The following is a 19,223-nucleotide window of genomic DNA, read 5'->3' as shown; positions in this document are numbered from 1 at the left end:
TGTTGCTTTTATTGAATTCGACCAGCTCTTATTATAGCTGGCACTTCAATACTTCCGGGGTCACTTCACTCATTTAGGAACCTTCCTAAGCAAAATAGACTTTTCGGACCCAGCCCCGGCTTAGCTGGTGTTGTGCACCTCGCAGGACGAAAAAATATTTTATCGTTTTTTTTTTTTTTAATTTTTTTTAATTTAATTGGAAATCAGTTTACAAACATTAAGACATTCCAGCTTATAAACACAATATAAGTCTTAATATAACATAATAGTACAAAATATATATAAATTAATAATAAACTTAAATAACAAAAACATTAACAGAAAATAAAGGAAATACAAAACAAGACAAACTAAGAGAGATGAGTAAGTGAGTAGGTGACAGACTATCTTAACAGGTGATGACATAAGATATTCTTTAGGTGAATAGTTCTGAGTAGATATTACTTATTGAAATGCTTTTCTTGTTTGATACAAGTTTAAGAGACTCAAAGTACATATCAATTTCAATTAGGAATACGTTAAAACATGGGGTAGACTTAGAGCACTTAGCTTTGTGAATATGAAACTTCCTTTAACAAAATAAAGAGATTCACATTGGTACATAAGTTCTTATTTTTAAATTCAAAGTAGGTAATGACGTTTTTTCTTTCAACTGTGATTACATGTGTTGGCTACTTGAAATAGACCTGCGAGGAACCGCAACGTGCATGTAGCATGCACACAAAACTCACACAAGACCGGTGATTGACAGGCGAGAGAGAGAGAGAGAGCGCGAGAGAGAGAACACACACACGCTTACTGTTTTATTTATTTATTATATTTAAATTTTTAATTTCTCCTTTTTTTTTTAACACAAACACACATATGCTTTGATTACTTCACGCTTTAATTACTTGTTTAATGAAATGTATGGGGTTGATTGTTCTTATGTTGTATATATGATGCTTTGGCAATATTGTTGTTACACATTCATGCCAATAAAGCGAGAGAGAGAGAAGGGTCTTCAAAAAGCCTCAGTTTAGCTGGAAATTTACGAGAGACTGTAGCTCTGCAGCTTCTCAAGATTAAAGCGGAGCTACCATGTGTAAACCTACCCCCCCCCCCACACACACGATTCGACTATAGGCAGGACGTGACGATTCTGATTCGACTATGTAAATCCTTAGTCTGGGACAGCCCTACAGATATATAATGTTTTTTATACCAAAAATAAAGAAATTATAAGAAAAAATAAACCACTTATTCATGTACACAGGACTCTTGCTGTGTCAATGAATGAACCGGTTGTTTGGTGCAATACAGTTCGTAATATAGTTCAACCTAAGTGATTATTGTGTGTGCGAAGTTGTTGTTTCCAGCATAATGTGCCGTTGCTCGAGTGTGAGTAGTAATGGGATGCTCCACCCATGTGATTTAGGGTGATTTAGAGTGTATTCACAAAACAGCTTGCTTAATGCTGCTTTAAATTTAACTTTTAACTAACTAATAGAATTTCAATGCATGCAAATGGTCATGTGTATAAATATGAATGGGAATGACTGACAACAGGAAGGAGAAAAAAGAAGGACATGCTGGACCCTTGACTCAGGGATTCTCATGTTTATCCTTGTTTTATTCATCCTCTGTATATTTGGTTTCCCAACAAACCGGGCTCAACCTGTGCATGCACTTAAACCTCGACAGAGTGAAAGAAAGTGTGCACCCTCGGTACAACAGCAACAGGGGACAGACTCACTGAATAATTGAGTCCACAGAGATTGAATTCTTCTGAACCTCCACTCTGAAAAGACAGATGAAGCTATTTTTGTGGTGGGGACACTTACTTACAAGTAACACATACAAGAACACACGTGGACTCGCTAACATATATACAAACACCATACTTGCATGATCTATCTATCTCTATCTGTGATTTGTAAATACACACACGGTGGGAACATACATCAAAGGCGCCGGCCCTCTTCAGAAGAGACACTTAGACTTAAAAGGGAACATTGTGTTTCCCTCCCTCTGCTTCTCCTTTCATTTTTTGTTTGATATTCGCTGCTCATTTTTGCTTTATGCACTGTTGATAATGTTTGTTAATGTGGTAAAGGTTACTTGGCAGTGTGTTAATGTTAAAGGTTCCGTTTGATTCCTCTTTGCACTTTACTGTTATTGTTTACATTCACCTCTATCGTTAGCATTTGTGCACCTTCCCAGAACCAATGCAGGCATGCAAAGTTTGCATCTAGCTTGTGAACCTTGAGTAGTATTAGTATTAAGCAGCTAAAGAGTCAGATATTTCCCTCAGGAGTGGAAGGAGACCAAAACAGAGCTAAAAGAAAGTAATTTTTGGACTTGCATCAGGTGGCGAGAAACACGACTCCAAATGCATTTTAATGTTGCTGTGTGTCTGTTGGATGTGTAAAAATGTTTGCAACTGTTTGCTAACAAGTTTGCTCTGCCAACTTAAGAGATTTGTGTAGAAGTAATCTCATGTATAGACCTTCATCTCGTCAAACTCACCGAGAGCTGGAGAAATCCAAGAACAAATGTGTGCTGATATAGTGGCCTGTATTAAACTCCAAATCTATAAAATTACACACAAAACCTTGCTATAGCAACAACAAACAGCCTTTTGTGGTAGTTTTTTTAGATAAACTTGAGAACTCATTGAAGTTTATGAGGTCTGGCTATATAAGATTAATGAATTAAAAACCGGTGCAGTATGCTCTGCATATGCTTAATGCAATGTGCACTGATTGCAGAGGGGGGGGTTAATTCAGGTTGACATGGAAACATCACGACAATTAGGGCCAGCTCTGAACAAGTTAAACAAAGCACAGACAGTTTGTTACTCAGTCAGCCTTATCATCATTTTAACATCACTGAGAGTGTGAATCATTTCAGGACACAAAACACGTCACGAGATTCAAGATGAGTGAAATGTTGGTGTTTACTCAACACCCTCAAGAACTATAATACACTTGGAGCTCATTTGTTCATTGAATACACTCCATGCGAGGGTCCTGTAATTATTTTGCTCTGCATTATTTTTGGATCTCACCTGTCTCACCATCAAACACAATGGCTCCGATGGTGTCTCCATTCATTTTGACTGGATTTAAAAGTGTGAGCAGCGCTAAGCGTGATATGATTACTCAGGCTGAGAATTCATTGCACTCTTGTATTGCAGAGAATTTGTGCTTGTACCAGATGTCAAACATCACTTTAAGTGCCTTTAATGTAGTCTTAGTTTTGCATGTGTGCAGGTGAAAGCGCACATGTGTGTTTGTGCGTGCGCCGGTTTGTGTTTTTTGTAGCTTTTCCATGCCTGACCTTAAATAATGTGACTCATTTAGGTGCTGGGAGAGTGAGGCTGAAAAAACTCAGACGAAAAGGTTACCTGATTGCAGTGCAGAACCCCCCTTGCACCAATACAGCATTAAGACTCATAAGTTAATTCAGAAAAATGAAATGGCTTCCACTGTGCTTAATTGCATTCTCTGAGGTGGGTGAGAGATCTCTGTGGCCTAGCAACACTAGTAATAAAATGAATAATGATTTTTCCTTACATAGCTGCCATATGTGACCTTTTTGAAAAGGTGACACCTGGTGACACAAGACTAGAACCTCCACCAATATTGCTCCACTTGTTACACTTATTTTTTGTACATGCAAAACTTCATCCATTTGTTAAACAGCTTTTAGTTATTGATTTAAAAACGTATTTCACCATTGAAGCCTTAAGTAATGAGTCTTCTCAAAGTGGATCCACTAATACGTTTTTGCATCAGTTTTATCATAGAAGTTATGATGGGACAAAAAAGCAGCCTCACTTTCCTAGCAATTGTGTTCAGATTGGACTTCACCTCACAATTTGCAATCAGTACCAATGCAGAAAGTAGTGCCATTTATGTAGCGAGGAAGTAGGGTTGTGGAGGTCAGGGAGGTGACTGGGAGTCAGATCTAGTCAGATCTGTTACATCATCTTGTCACAGACCGGCATTTTACATTCACCAACGTTTTAGGGAGAATTCACACCTTATCTGGCTCGGCTCAAACAAACTCTGGTGCTTTTGCCCATCTTGTTTGGTTCATTTAGGATGGTGTGAAAGCTGTCAATGCAACTCTGGTGTGGACCAAACAATCAGATCAAGCATAGGTGTCATTTACAATGGGGCACTGGGGACAAGTCCCCACCACTTTTTGAAAGCATGTGTTAAAGGTGTAATGAAAAATTGTTTGCAGAAAGAAATGTTAAATAACAAATGAAAGTGCCATGAGAAAGTTTTTTGGCACAATAAGAAAACATGAAATGCAATTTAAATATAGAAAAAAAAAACAGATCTGCATTGTATGGTATGCACATAACCATGTGGGAGCTGATCAGACATACACTGAAAAGGAATTATAACAGCAGTGAGTTGTATTTGAGTCCCACTCCGTGTATTTTGGTAGATCCCCATCAAATCAGGAAAATTAGATGTTTCCAACAGGGCCAGTGGACAACATGGGAAAACCTGGTGCACCAGAAGCTCACCTGGAAGGATCAGCAGCATAACATAATTGTGACTGTCCCTGGTGAAAATATTTTTCTTGTGGTCCCCGCACCAAAAAAGCATGTTGGTTTACACACGGGACTACAGACACACAATGACTCCATGCAATTGCAAACCTCCAGCCTTGGATCAGCACCACGGACAGCAGCCGAAGTGCCAATCTAATGGGTGTAGCAGAAACTGGCTATGGCTGAAGAGAGCGGACCTGATCTGGGCTGTAAGGTGACCACCAACCTATAGGAAGGGGTAAAAGTGGAGGGGGTGCACCTGGGACGCCAGTGGTTGCTGTTGAGCCCTCTGGAGGTGTCATTGGCCTATTAATGAAACACCAGTGAAGGTGGGTGTCCAACAGTCGTCAAAACTGTCCAATCAATGAGTTTCCTCTCAGTCAAAATGACTTCCGGTTCACAGCTCTTGGTTTATTCACCAGCTGCCAGAACTGTCTAGAATTGTCCAAAATAAAAGTACTTGTCTGCTGATACAGCTGTGGAGTGGGTGTACTCTTAAGCAGGCTCCCCAGTGAATCCAAGCAGGTGAGCTGTGAAAGCAATGAAACAATGCAGGGCTGTACAGAACAGATAAAGCGACGCAAAACGCAACAACACAAGAGATGTCATTACCGGGAAAGGAAATAAGTAAGCAGAACAGGTGGAGCTGGGTGTTTGAGGCACATATCAATCATCCAAGCCAGTATGCAGCACGTAGCAGGTGGAACAAAGCACATCCAGCAGCTCCAGCGGTGTGTAAACATGGCACTGCCTTTCTGTCTCGATTAAATGTGACTGGCGACTTGTCTGAATATGATTGTAAGAATCAGCTGATACTGATTAGATGACATAGCAAGTGCAGAATCACTAAATGTTGTTTGTACTTCCCTCTCCAGCGTCCTCTTAAATCTTTCAATTATCACATAGTCCCTTATCACTTTCTTTGCCCTTATTAGACTCAGCCACCTTCTACTAATTCCTGGCAGTCCTTTTCCCTCAGAATCAATGTATACAGAAATGTAGTGTTTGTAGTGACACTCGGCATATAAATTAATTATGAGCAGTGTGTGTTTGATTGACAATTCCTAAAGCCTGAGGGGAAAAGATCACCTGTTCAAACACACTGAAATAAAGCTTGAGGTATAAAGATATGTTTAAGGGTATGCTGCTTGTTTGAGATAAACAAGAAAAGGCGCATGTTGTGCATTAAAGCAAAGGTCTTTAAAATCCCGCTACTGCAGCTGATACCAGTATTATCACTGCTTCAGCTTTACTTCTATTCAAGGGTGTAGGTTCGGTTTTAATAATGCATGTTATTTTATCAATCTGAGACTGAAATGTTCAATGTGATAAATATGTTCAAAGCAAATGTCACAAACAAATAACTAGTAGGATCTTCTCTGTTCTGCTGCAAATGTCAGCAAGCCAACCTGCTGACAGTGATAATGCTAACATTCTCATGTTTAATACAATTTTATTTACATAGCACCAATTCAGAACAAAAGATTTCTCATTGCACTTTTCATATAGGGCGGATCTAGACCATACTCTTTGTGATATTATTTACAGAGACCCAACAATTCCCACCATGGGCAAGCATGGTATAATGCTTGAACTATCTACCTTAGAGAGCCTACCTTAGAACTAACTACCTTCCAGAAAAGCTGAACTGTAATCAAAGGAAGTTTAAAATCAAGGACAACTTCACTTGATGTGAGAGGTGAAACATCAAGTCTTCTTCTTGAAGAAGCCTCTTGGATGAGGGGCGAAACATCAAGTCTTCTTCTTGAAGCCTGTGAGGCGAATTCAAACATCTTGAAGCCTCTTGAAGAGGAACGTCTTCAACCAATCTAGTTGCCCTTCATTTTAACCTTTCTTGGATCACAATAATAAAGTGGATTTACAGTGGCCTACATTAAACTGAGCAATGACCACAATTAAGCTAATGTCTCAAATTTAAATATACAAATCAAACAACTGATGTTAATGACATCTAGTGATGTAATCATTTTTAATTGTGTCATGTCATCATCATTTCAAGTATAAATGCCATCTGCTTTAAATTCACCTCCATACATTTATCTTCAACCAGTGCAGCTAGCTAGTACTACTTCTCGTGCTACTCCTGCTGTGTCACTACTTGCAGATAAATGAACACCACTGCTGCCTCTTCCATGTCCAGCACTGCTACCTCTGCTACCAGTGCAAACAAAAGTAAATAATTTGTCTTAGAGTTAGACAAAGAAACACAGGTGTTGATTGTACCTCAAGCCAGATACTCAGTGAAGCACAGCTGACAGTTAGCATCATTTTTCATTTTGTGTTTCTTCCTTCCTCACAAACAGACTTCAAGTGAACAGTCAGGTATGCAAATCATTCCCTTTGTTTCTTTCAAAAGGTCTTTCTAATTGATTCTTAGGGATGAACAAGACAAAAGCATGTTTATGAAATTAGCTCCAAACACACACAGACACACACGCACGAACACACACACATTTCTTTAAAATGCCACTCATATCTGCAGGTACCACACAGTTTTGTTTATTACACATGTGACAGAAGTTCATCATCGCCCCTAAGCGGTGGTTGAATGGCCGTGTTTACCGTTATTTCTGCCCACCACACACAAGGAGCATCACCGTGAGGCTGCCTGCGGGACAAAGCAACAGCGATGCATTCTGGGTGAATGTGTTTATTTGGGGAGGGGAGGAGTGGCGGTGTGGATGAGAGGGCTCAGAGAATAAAACTGCACATTTAAATATCGCTCCCGATGATGAAGTACTACAAGAACTAGCACAGAAATAGATATATGACTTGGAGAAATCGAACACTCTTCATGTTTCTTTCTTCTTCTTCTTGAGGGATTGAAAATGTAGTCCAGCGACCACTTTCCCAAGGTCTGGGAGATATAAATATTTCACTTATAAATATTTATACCAACTATGCGGCATCGGTTTTGCCTGAAGAAATACATTAGTCAGTGATCTGTGCTTAAGTTTGAGATTCCCTTCACTGCAAAGCATAATATAACAAAGTGCAAGACAGTATTTCAGAGCTCACTGGATTCTACTTGATCAGTAATGAAGCAGAGTAGTCCATTATGAGTGAGCTGTAATGGTGAAATATTTTTGTTAAAATTCATTAAGAAAACCAGCATAAGAGAAGAGAGTGTAATACCAGTGGGGAAAGAAGAACACAGATCCTTAACAGTGTAAAAACACTCACTAACAAGCAAAAGTCTTTCATTCAAGAGTTTTATCAACAACATGGATTTAAAGTATTCAAAGTAGAAGTTAGAAGTATTCAATATATTATTGGATAATTATTACTGATGCATTTATACATAAGCAGCATATTTTAGTTGCGATGTGCCAATAGAAAGTACACTGATGTGAAATCGGGGGGGGGGGGGGGGGGGGTTTATTAAATGTAATGTGAGTCTTGAAGGCTTTTACTGTGAAACATCTGTGCAGGAAGAGACTCATGGTAGCTTTTAGGCCACCAGCATTTAAAATGACAACATTTTGACGCACAGTCACTTCATTCCACTGGAATTGCTGCGACTTGTGGATGCACTTAGTGTTGAGTTCAACTTTGGCGAACTTTAACCTACTAGTGCACGCCATTGGCTGATAGCAAACGATCTTGACATTGCTGACATTTGAAGGAGAGTCCAAAATGGAGGAATCTAGTGTAGCTTGTTAGCAGTTTTACGAGGAATAGTTTACTGAGATTTATAAAACTGATGGTACAAATGCATCTTTTGAATAGAGTCCCATTAGCGAACAAGCTAACGAGCCTGATAACTTACAGTTACAGCAACTAACAGATAGCAAGCAGTTCTGAGAAGTGTTTGCAGTCTTCAATAAATGATGATCAGCAAAAAATGGCAAAGTGGAAGTTAACTGCAGAGTAGAGAGAAAATAGAAAGAATCTCAGGGAACTGTTGTGACTTATTAGTGCTAGCAATGTGTTAGTGGTTAGCTCGCCAGCTACAGTAGTTTATCACACACAGATTCATTTAGCTCTTTCTGGTGTGAAATGGAAGTGATTGGAAATAATTACTGAATGAAAATAGCCTATCTTTTAATATTGTAGTATTGTAGTTAATCAAGGTAGAACTAATTTTAAAATTAAATATTCATCTTTAAGAGGAGCCTCCTCTGTAAAAATCTTATCTGAAGACTTACATTGTTGTTGTTTACATTGTGCTCCCTGCGGTGCATACTTCTATACAGAGTTGTGTTCAATCAAAATTTGTCAAAATTGACACACACAAAACTGCGGGCCAGGTAGTATTCCAGTAAAGGGTTACTGGTTTGCTTCTGGGTGTCAGTCTGACATATAATGAAGGAGAGGGAAATAGGGGCCCAATAACACATTTTTGGCCTTGGGCAATGTGCATTATATTTTTTAAATAATCCTGTTTTTATGTAAAATATAAATAAGCAAAATCACAAAAACTACTCTAAAATATAGGATAAAACTTAATACTTGAGTCACGTACATCAAATCTAAATGTACCTAGTTACATTCCCTGACACACACACACACACAAACAAAAACACACACACTTCACATTCAGTAGAAGAAATACACTTCTCATTAAATTTTTGATAAGGTTTATTTTGTTATTGTTTTCTGCTTTTTTCTTTAATTTTTATTTGTTCATAACCAGGCAATCAATGGAGGACTCTGTGGTTAACAACGGATTACTTATCTTGATTACTGATTTGAAAATGTTGATACCAGGAAACAGTAAGACACTTTTTGATTGAAAGTGTGCAATCTGAAACATTCAGGCAATGGAAACATTTCTGGTTCAGTAAGCGTAAAGATTTCAATCTCACTCCCACTCAAAACAAAGTTATAAAGATAGTACGCCCTCTTAGAAAACATGTTTTGGTGTGTGGATGTGGAAAATGTGGCTAAGCAGCGTTTGTAATTGGTGAGGAGCAATCTGCCTCCATGCAAAAATGATGAGGCTGGATAAGGAGGGAGCTATTTGTTCTGATGCTGTTCAAGTCAAGCTAATTCATTTCAGTCAGACGTGCTTTGCTGCCAACATCCTTGGGCTTTAATATTGGATTTCACATTATCAAACTCTGAGGGGTATTTGCTTTCCCAAAAAGAGCAAAGCCAGAGTTGTTGATTTTTACCCACCTTTGTAAAAGTAAATTTGTTTATATCCAGTGTGTGCTGAAGGAAAATTACATCTTTTAGGGAGGGTTGCTATCGATATGGCATATATATCACAATATCGCTATAATGATTTATGCATATATTTACAACACGATATAATGCGTCCATAAGACATTATAACAGTTGTTATAATCACCTACAAACATGCATTAGGCGCTATAGCAAAGTTCATAATGTATTATGAACTTTTGATTTAATGTTGTATAACTAATAGTAATACCAGTTTATATCAATGTGCGGCAAGAATCTCAAAATTCAAAAATATTCAAAATTCATAAATATTGTTCATAAAGTGAAGAAACATAAATAAAAGTTGGTTTTCCTGCACAAAATGTGTGTCACTTTACTTAAAGCAAACAATGACGTGTTATAAGGTCTTATAATTAGTTCATATGGTATTATGTCCACCTGTAATATATTATACAGTGATAGATACTTTACTTAAAGCAAACAAAGACATGCTATATAACATTAAACATTATTATAAGCTATTATTCCATTTTATATCTAAAGTGTATTTATAAAGAGGCAGAGTCGATGGTTACAATGTACTATGGAACATGGTTGGAGATTCTTGCCGCACATTGATTACTATTAGTTAGGCTTTGCTATAGCGCCTAATGCCTGTGATTATAACAACTGTTATAATGTCTTATGGACGCATTATATCGTATTATAAATATATGCATAAGTCATTATAGCGATGACCTTCATAGAAAGTGCTACCATAATATTCTGCAAAAGTTTTCCATCATATGCATGAAATATTGTCCTCCGCACCTACTGATACTGAATCAGATTCACAACACACATGAGATGCGATTACTTTTTATTCATGTGAGGGCTTCCTAGCACTTCCCCTACCTATTTGCCTGCTGTGTAAAAAAAACTTAGCTGGGGCAGGAGGGAAATAGTTTATCCCATTCTGAATATTTTAAGACCAAAACTAAAAAATTTATACACTAAATAATGAACTTGCAACTCGTTTTCTTCTTCTCTTTTTATGTTGGATTTTCCCAGCAGAGAATATGCAGCGCAAGTCACCCTTGATTATCTCACCTACAGGTCTTTGCTTCATTGTTTTTTTTTTGTCAGTAGCCGTGAGTAATGGACTCCCTCCTTAATGCCTTCGTTTTCTGACTTTGAAATGGATCCCCAGGGGAATAATGCAAGCCTCTGTAGTTAATTTCAGTCAGATATCTCCCAACACTCGGCTTCATTGTTTTGCATAATGTCCATGACTAATGGACCCGCTACAGCGGCTTGTCTTCCAGGTGTAGTCCCCAAAAGGACCCGGCAGAAGCTGAAAATCCCATTCAGGGATTGCAGTGAGAGTTCATCTGCGCCAGGCGTAACATGTTACACTTTGTGGATTGCTTGTCATTGTCAGTGTGTCTCCCTATCATTATCCTCCAAAGGTCGCGCAGGCAGACAGTAACAAGGGGGATTTTGGTGGCAGATGTATAAGGAAGGTCAGGTCAATTCCAACAACATCAGAAAAGTCAGAAAATGTATGAAATCGTGATATTTGGGGGTGAGTTTGTGCGTGTGTACTTCCCTTTACTCTACTTCGAACATGTGTCTGCAGTAATGAAAAAGCACAGGATAACAACCTGTGATGTATCTTTTGATGGGACACCTGAGAAACTTTTAAAAATGAAAACCTGTTCTCTGGAGAAAATCCTGTTTGTATAATCGCATACTTTCCCCTTAAATCTAGATCAGCTTTTTGCCTAACAGGATCACTCTGAGGCGGTCTCACATAATAGACTCTGGAATGCCAATATTTCCCTTTTCTACGTTTCATTTCAGCAAAGGACTGTGAATGGTTTCCAAGGAGTTCTCACTGTCTGACCTTATCATTGATGCCTCAGTCCGCTCTGTTTACATTCCACAGAGGACTCCCAGCTGATGTGCTGACCTTCTGCCAGTGATGTTGGAGGTCCTCAGCTTCTGAGGAACGGGAAGCTGTAAATTGCTTTTCATGTTTCTCAACTGTCCGACTCAAGGGTATTAAACACATGTTTAATCCCTGGGCTGTTTTAGATTGGTCATACATAATTTACTATACAATCAGTTTTATCTTCAAACATTATCTTTATTTTTATTTCATTATATTTATTTATTTGAGGAGGACCATATTCAAATGGAAACCTGAAATAATGTTTATGTACTTTTTATGAATTTACTTAACTAAATAAATAAATAAATGTTATATAGATTCAGCAATTTAATGTGGTGTTTCATATGGTAACCGTAAAGTATCAGCTTTCTCCTGTAGTTTTCATACCCAGAAAGAAAAAAAAAAAATCAGCATTTGTCAATCCAAAATATGTTTGCCCTAGGGGGCAAATTGAAGTAAGCTGCATGGTTTGCAAATATAAAAACAAAATGATGAAAATGTACAACCACAAGTTAATGATACATTATATTGTTACAAAAACATTAACATTAGTTCAGTCAGCCAACTGGCGTGAAATGGATTGCTATGATATATTAAGTGAATGTAGAATATGTACAGCATTCATATTTGGCGTCTAATGTATGACCTCGTCACTCCTCTCTACACTGTGGGAAGAGACAGTCAGGAGAGAATCTAGGGTCTTATCTCCCCACTCTGTCATTACCCACAAGGTTAGGACAGGGAATGGGGAGGGATAACTTCTTCTTAGGGGAATGTAGACTCAGAGCTAACAGGTGGGTGCTGGAGTGGAGGTGGGGGCTTATGAAAGGTGACCAATAATGGGCGGCGGCATAGATTTCAGATGAGCGGTGTGGCAGCACACATGGCAGCAAAAGAGTGAGCAGAGCACCAGTGGCTCGCCATCATGAAAAGGGTGCGTTGGCTATATATACATACAGATGATTGTATTGTAAAATTACTACTGGCCTATTTGCACTGCTCTGTCTTTTGGTAAGACATTAATGCTTTTGGCTGCATTCAGCATCAACACCTCTTCCTAAAGCAGTCCTCCATCCCTCTTCTCTCTCATGTATATGTTAGCATCTTGTCTCGTCTTATCTGCTTTTAAAATGTGTCCTTCACTAATATAACTAGCCCCAGATTGTAAAATTATGATTTTAGGAATAACAACCTGTGTTTTCTCAAGTGGAGCTGCGGTCAAAGTAAACATTGTGGAGTCAAGATCACTACATTATCACTGCAGTGAGACTATTGTAGCAGACCTAAACATTTTTAGTTATGCATTTTAATAGATTTATGAGAATTGATACCCAATTATGAATTCATAATTGAAGATTCATAAAATCAAAATTTTCCTCGTTAAGGGCACCACCGGAGTTGTTATAATCCTAGAGTCTCCGGACCTCTAGGTAGTTTTGAATAATTATACAATTATTACTAGTGATCAGTTAGTTAATAATCGCTCAATTATCTTAAATCAGTCAGTCAGTCTCATATCTAAAGGGTCAATTCTCTTGGCAGGAACTAGAAATAGGCAACACACAGCTCTTGATTATATTACAGTGAATTTATTCTCTAACTAAGGTGATAAAAAGATGGTTGGATACAGGGAACATAAACATTTGCTGAACAATGAGCCTGGAGGTTCGACTGTGAGAAGCATTTGACTCATATGGCAGAGAAGAGCTAATGAAAGTAAACTAATGCTGTGATTTTAGGAGTTAAGAGGGGAATATCTGATCACAGAACGTGTGTTAAGTCTTACTGCTTGTCGACAGTCTGGTTTTGGCCTGCTGCACGGGTCCCACGCTAGCTGCCCGATCCTGGCTTTTTGCTAGGGATTCTCCAGGGTTCTCCGTGTCTGATTGGAAACGCCTCCTCCGTCTGGCAATTTCGGCTGTTTTCAGGTTTCCTTCGTTCCCGCTGGCGAGACCATGTGGCTTGGTCTGACCTCGGTGAAGTTGGCTCGACGAAAAAAGGCTTAAAATGGAACTTGGTCGTTCCTGAATTAGTCCAGTGTAGCTTAACAGACTGATAACTTTAAAAAACAAAAGAAATAAAGAAAATAAAACAAACTGAAGGCAGATCGTTGTCACGGCACTTCAGGTGTGTAGCTTCAGGCGAACAAAAGGCCTGTTTGTTTCGCTGGCCGACTCAGGGCGTTGCCTGGCGAGGCACGCCACGCGCTTTCCGAAGCGTCCAGCGAGCAGAGCAGAGTGGAAGAGAGCCAACAGCGAAGAGAAGAGAGCGAGGTCGTGTGTCGCTCTTTTGTTGCCTGGGCTGTGGTTCCCCAGGGGGCGTCTCAGGTTTCCCAAGGGACTGCCTTTCTAAACTTAATGTCTAAAAAGAAATCTATTTCCACGTATTATAATCAAATATTTTCCACAATCGAACCTCAATGGTTGAACGGTTGTACTCTTCTAGGCATTTGGTAACAGGAAACAATTGTCACATTATTGGTCAGGATTTTTATACATTTAACGGCATTTCCGACGAGGGCATGTAATACTTATTTCGTCCACTTGGGGGAGCTCAGTTTATATGAGGAAAGCTTGGATTAAATCAAAGATCGTCTCTCCTTAGGAACTGGGAATATTGTTGATTCATCCTTAAATTCAAGCTGGCGATTAAGAGTATCGTAAAACATTCCTTTGTCATCATTTCTAAAGGAATTTTGTAGGAAAGTATTATGAACAAGCATTGATTACATTAGATGAAGGACTGTCTTGCTGAAAATAAACTAACTGCTGAAAAGTAACTTCTTTTCAGCACTAATATCAACAACAGATAGCAACAACAGTTAACATAACTACTCAAATAGAGGCAAACGTAATCAGGTAACTAAAGATTTAATTAAATGCTTTGAGTCTTTGGAGACTGCAGTCCCTTTTACATTGAAAGTTCAGCTGTCCTGGATCGTGTCACACCTAGGTGAGACAAGGAGTATCCCTTTGATGTGGTAATAAAACAAAGAATAAGGTCAGTTGCCACGGAAACATGTGTGGGGGGCCAGTTTTGATAGGCTTTTCAGGGAGATGCCAATAGCTGGTTCATGTCCCTTTGTCAGTTTAACAGTCAGGCCCCGCGTTATCAGCTTCGGAATCAAAAAGGTGCCAGTTTTATGGTCGGGATAGCACTTAGAGAAAGCAACTTTGACCCCTCCCCTTCTTCTTTGGGGAGGAGAAAGGAATTTAGGGTAGCTCCAAATTTATTCAATGTAAAATGCACAAATCCACACCGTTGTTCACTACACTATGCTAGTGAGCGTAGCAGCTTACATGAACTGACTGTCCTAAATAGCTTTGCAAAATTAACTACTTAGCTTGTTAGCTTGCTAGTGACAAAAGTGTTTCTTATGTCACGGTAACTAACTGGGGCAAAGCTGCCACATCTGTAGATTCCTTTTACTCTGTGGCAGATTGGTAATGGTGAGGGTCACAAGAAATCTGGGTGGACCCGTACCCTTTCAGGTCAATGTGTCAGCTCAGTACACAGCTCAGTTAACCCAGAGCGGAGTGTTCACCGTCTCCCCATACGAACGCACTAAGACACTCACTGTTGCCCCCCCAAAATGGCACAGTCTTATCTTGACCTGAAGTCCGGGCATTCTGTGCAGGTGTAAACTGCAAACTCAGTGTTAAATGAGAGCAGTATTCCAGGCATCCCAAAGTGACAAAGTTGTGGAAACCATGTAGATCACTGCAACAAGACAAGGTTCTGTTTGTCAAGATTGTCTTGAGGTTACTGACAGTGTGAAGTTATCTTTTCAGAAACTAGAAATCATTTTCAGAAATGTCACTTGAATTGTGTAAAATAAAGTTGTTTATTTGTAGTCTTACCTACCCAATCATTTCACCACTTTTATAAATCAACTCTTTTTTTTGGGCCGATTTTTTGCCTTTGAGGATAGTACAGCTGAAGATAGACAGGAAATGCGGGAGGGAGGAAGGGAGGGGGTTGAGAGAGAGAGAGAGAGACATGCAGCAAAAGAGTTTGGGGTAGAATTTGAACCCAGGCGGCTGGTTTAAGGACAACTGAGTGAGCCGACCAACGCCACTCATTTCTCCCCTTTTACAAAGAAACTCATACCACTAAATGGAATTGTAATTAATATTTGCAGTTTTCAAAATAAAAGCGTGTTCCACTGCGCCTCTGTTTGAAATATTACATGATGGATATACACCAGCTTTTGAGGATATGTCTAAGCCGGTTTTCATATATTTACAGTAGCCATTTTTTAAGAGGCAACTGCAAGCACATTACTTGCATATTAAGCACAAAATATCATTTTACTAATACAGCAACGGCACTGTGCTATTTGGAGTATTTGCCAAGATATGGGTGAGTGAAGACAGCTGTGTAGCCGGCTGTCAGCAGAACCCACATCTATCTAAAGTGAAGAGGAATGCGATTAATTAAAAGACTCAAAGATGGTAAAGATCAATGAATGGCACTCTTTGTGTAGCTATTTTGTCAGGTTATATTTAGCAATTATTTGGATGCAAGTTTTCTAGAGTAATATGAAGGCGATTGGACATTTGTGCTGAAACTTCAGTCTCTGAGATGGGTGGTTGCAACTCACCAGCCAACTGCACTGTAACCAGATACACACCTCCATGCAAAGAAAGCTTCCTCTCCACAACATTTAGCCTTTTCCTGTTTTATTGCTTTCCATATATTTTCACCTATCTGCTAAGCTTGGTGGATTAAGAAAAAGTGCATTCCAAACCACTTTTTCAAGGATTTAACTAATTGTGTAAGGAAAAGAAACCTCTAGACACACAAAGGTTCTTACCATAACAATGCCAACTGGACAAACGCTTTGACTTATTTTACCCTAATTCTCTCTACCCTAATTCTATGTTCCCATGCTTAAAATTCTCACAATTAAAAGAGGGGTCATTGATGAGGTGGAGAAAAAAAGTGCTGAAGTAAACAGTTTGTGAGATGGTATAATTTAATTTCCATATCAAAAGCATAATGTGTATTTGAGTGTTTCCAGTGAGTGTTGGGCTGCTTTAGTATTTCCTTTGATGTGGACACATTTGTGTTCAAACAAACACATTATCAGCTCCTCCAGAAGGACTAGACAGAGACTGCTCAGCACACACACCCCTCACCCGGCACATCTTTCTGCCTCTCTACTGCTTTAAAAAGGATTGTCAGATCAGTATATTGACTCTACTTTTCTCTCACTAGGAGTACCAGATCGATATTATCTTCGCCCAGACCTGGGTGGACACCCGTCTGCAGTATAACAGCAGCAGCATGAAGATCCTAACCCTCAACAGGTATACTATATTTAGTGAGGATGTACTGTAAATATACAGCTTTATTTCAAATTGCCCAATATGTCAGCTTTGAGGCTATAGCATGGATACCTATCTATTAATAAAACAGTATAAATATTTTTTTTAAATTAACTGTAACTCCATGACACTGCTGTGAGTCTTTCTTTCCACTATTGTGTTTCAACATTTTCATACTGTGAATATCTCATTTGAGAACAATATTCTTCCCTCTCTCGGGAAGAGGCCTGTAATTAATGGAACAAATTGATTGATGTGCTTTGTTTTCCTCGTGTCGCCCGGGTATTTTATTATCCTCTTATTGGGAAGTGGAGCTGCTTCATGCATTTCAGAGAAATCTGAAGGAGTTCAACAGCAATCATTTCTTACCTTCTGCCCCCTTCTCTCTCTCTCTCTCGCTCGCTCGCTGTGTCTCTTCTCTTTGTCTGCCTCTTATTCAACCAGCAATATGGTCGGCTTGATCTGGCTGCCCGACACCATCTTTAGGAATTCCAAGAACGCAGACTCTCACTGGATAACGACGCCCAATCAGCTGCTCAGGATCTTCAACAATGGAAAAATACTTTATACACTGAGGTAAAAACCTTCAGGGAAACTGAAAAAACACAGTAGAGTATGATGAAAAGAAACTAAAGACTTGTGTAGAGATCCAACAAAGCTGCATACACAATGAATCAATGGCAGGGAGCTCTATTAGCACTTAACTAAGGGTTTATCTTGTTATTTCACTTTATAGCTTGTTGTCTTCTTGGCAGTAACTGAAAGCATACATTCCAAATTTGGGCACAAGGAAGGGAGCCTGAGTCCTGCAAGCAGCAATGTACAAACTCATTAATAAGCAATTATTGGTGCATTTTGCAGATGAATTCAAGCGGCAGTCAGCTTCATAGCATGTCTGTTACAGTGGTTTCTGATAATGTGTAATTTTCACATATTTTTTGTTTTTGAGCTGTACACATAATCTCATATTTTAGCTGGCATATGATGTTAATACGGGTGTGTAAAACCTGTTTTTTTTCCCTGCTCAAAAATCATTGTAGATATAGTCCAAAATTATGATTTTTGTACTTTTTAGTACAAAAATCATTCTGTGTGTGTCCCTGGGCGGTGTTTCCTTGGTGGAGGGATACATCCTGTTACTGTAGCTGCAAAACACCAGTAGTAAACCTGCACCTCATGTTACCTTTGGCTGAGGTTTTTGCACAGGACATAACAAAGAGCCAGAGCTGGACTCAAACCAGGGGCGCTGAGGTTATGCTTGATGCACACTCAAGGATTTTCAAATCTTAACCAATTTTGAAAACGTGTATTACCACAGAACTAACTATAAGTGTATATTTTAAACACACACACACACACACACACACACACACACACCAGACTATTTGGTCAAGATGCAGGACCACACACTTGGCGTTTATACAAAACGATTTCAGAGTGGCGATTGTGGGGACTTCAACGTGACTGTGACTTCAGACATAAACAAACACGAAGGCTGACTGTCGTTGTCAGCTGGTTGCACTTGTGTGTGCTATGTTTTGGACAGAAAAACAAAATGAATAGAGAATAAAACTGTGGATGAAGTGATGAACTCGTCTTAGAAGATGCAATCAGCATAGTTTAAAGATTTTATGGCAAAGCAAATACACGTTGGTGACACTTCCCTGTCAGCTCGCTCTCATTGGCTGTTGCGGTATTGGAGGCTCCCTGATTTCGAATCTTAAAAAATTGGGGGTGCTTCCGATCCAGGCACAAGATTATGTCAATACATCCCTCACACTATAGAATCATTTGGACTGATAATCGGTAATCGGCAATTGTCGGGAGGGGCGAATCAGACCCAAAATCGGCCCAATAATCCTCTGGTGTGCCAGCATTAGGTTGTATGCCTCCTAACCACTCTGCCGTCAAGAAAATTCTAACTACTCATGTTCTGGTGGCTTATTTTAGCTTCTACTTACAATTCATTTTATATTTTTTCCCCTGCATTTCAGTATTGAAATTTGAATGTCTTTTTTGTATCTTTGCTCCAAAGCCTTCCTTCACCTCCAGCACAGAAGGATAAAAACTTCTCTTACAACATGTCATGTCTTTCTCATCCTTTTGCTGTTCTTTCTGTCAGCAGTAAAGAAATAATACACAGGGGGGGGGGGGGGGGGTTGGCAGTGTGCGTGGGTCTGTGGGTGCGTGCGTGTGTTTGTGCGCGCCTGCGCGTGCGTAGCCTTATGACAAAATCACCCTCACAGTGTCTGAGTTT

The 19,223-nt window shown here is 39.3% G+C and overlaps 1 protein-coding gene and 1 long non-coding RNA gene across 2 annotated transcripts in view; one reads left to right on the top strand and one right to left on the bottom strand.

Annotated features, from left to right (window-relative positions):
• Positions 1–19,223, bottom strand: part of LOC123974456 — a 153,233-nt gene that overhangs the window by 35,416 nt on the left and 98,594 nt on the right. Inside the window, exon 4 of the long non-coding RNA XR_006825854.1 lies at positions 17,336–17,509. This is a non-coding gene — a long non-coding RNA (uncharacterized LOC123974456). The remainder of the gene's footprint in view (positions 1–17,335; positions 17,510–19,223) is intronic.
• LOC123974450 (gamma-aminobutyric acid receptor subunit gamma-3-like) overlaps positions 1–19,223 on the top strand; it is a 113,132-nt gene that overhangs the window by 54,963 nt on the left and 38,946 nt on the right. Inside the window, exons 4-5 of the mRNA XM_046055141.1 lie at positions 16,857–16,948; positions 17,411–17,542. Of these exons, the coding sequence (XP_045911097.1) occupies positions 16,857–16,948; positions 17,411–17,542 (224 nt within the window). The remainder of the gene's footprint in view (positions 1–16,856; positions 16,949–17,410; positions 17,543–19,223) is intronic.

Source organism: Micropterus dolomieu, linkage group LG01 (genome assembly GCF_021292245.1).
Source record: "Micropterus dolomieu isolate WLL.071019.BEF.003 ecotype Adirondacks linkage group LG01, ASM2129224v1, whole genome shotgun sequence".
NCBI lineage: Eukaryota > Metazoa > Chordata > Actinopteri > Centrarchiformes > Centrarchidae > Micropterus > Micropterus dolomieu.
The sequence above is the reverse complement of the archived record's forward strand: the minus strand, read 5'-3'. Positions and strand labels throughout refer to the sequence as shown.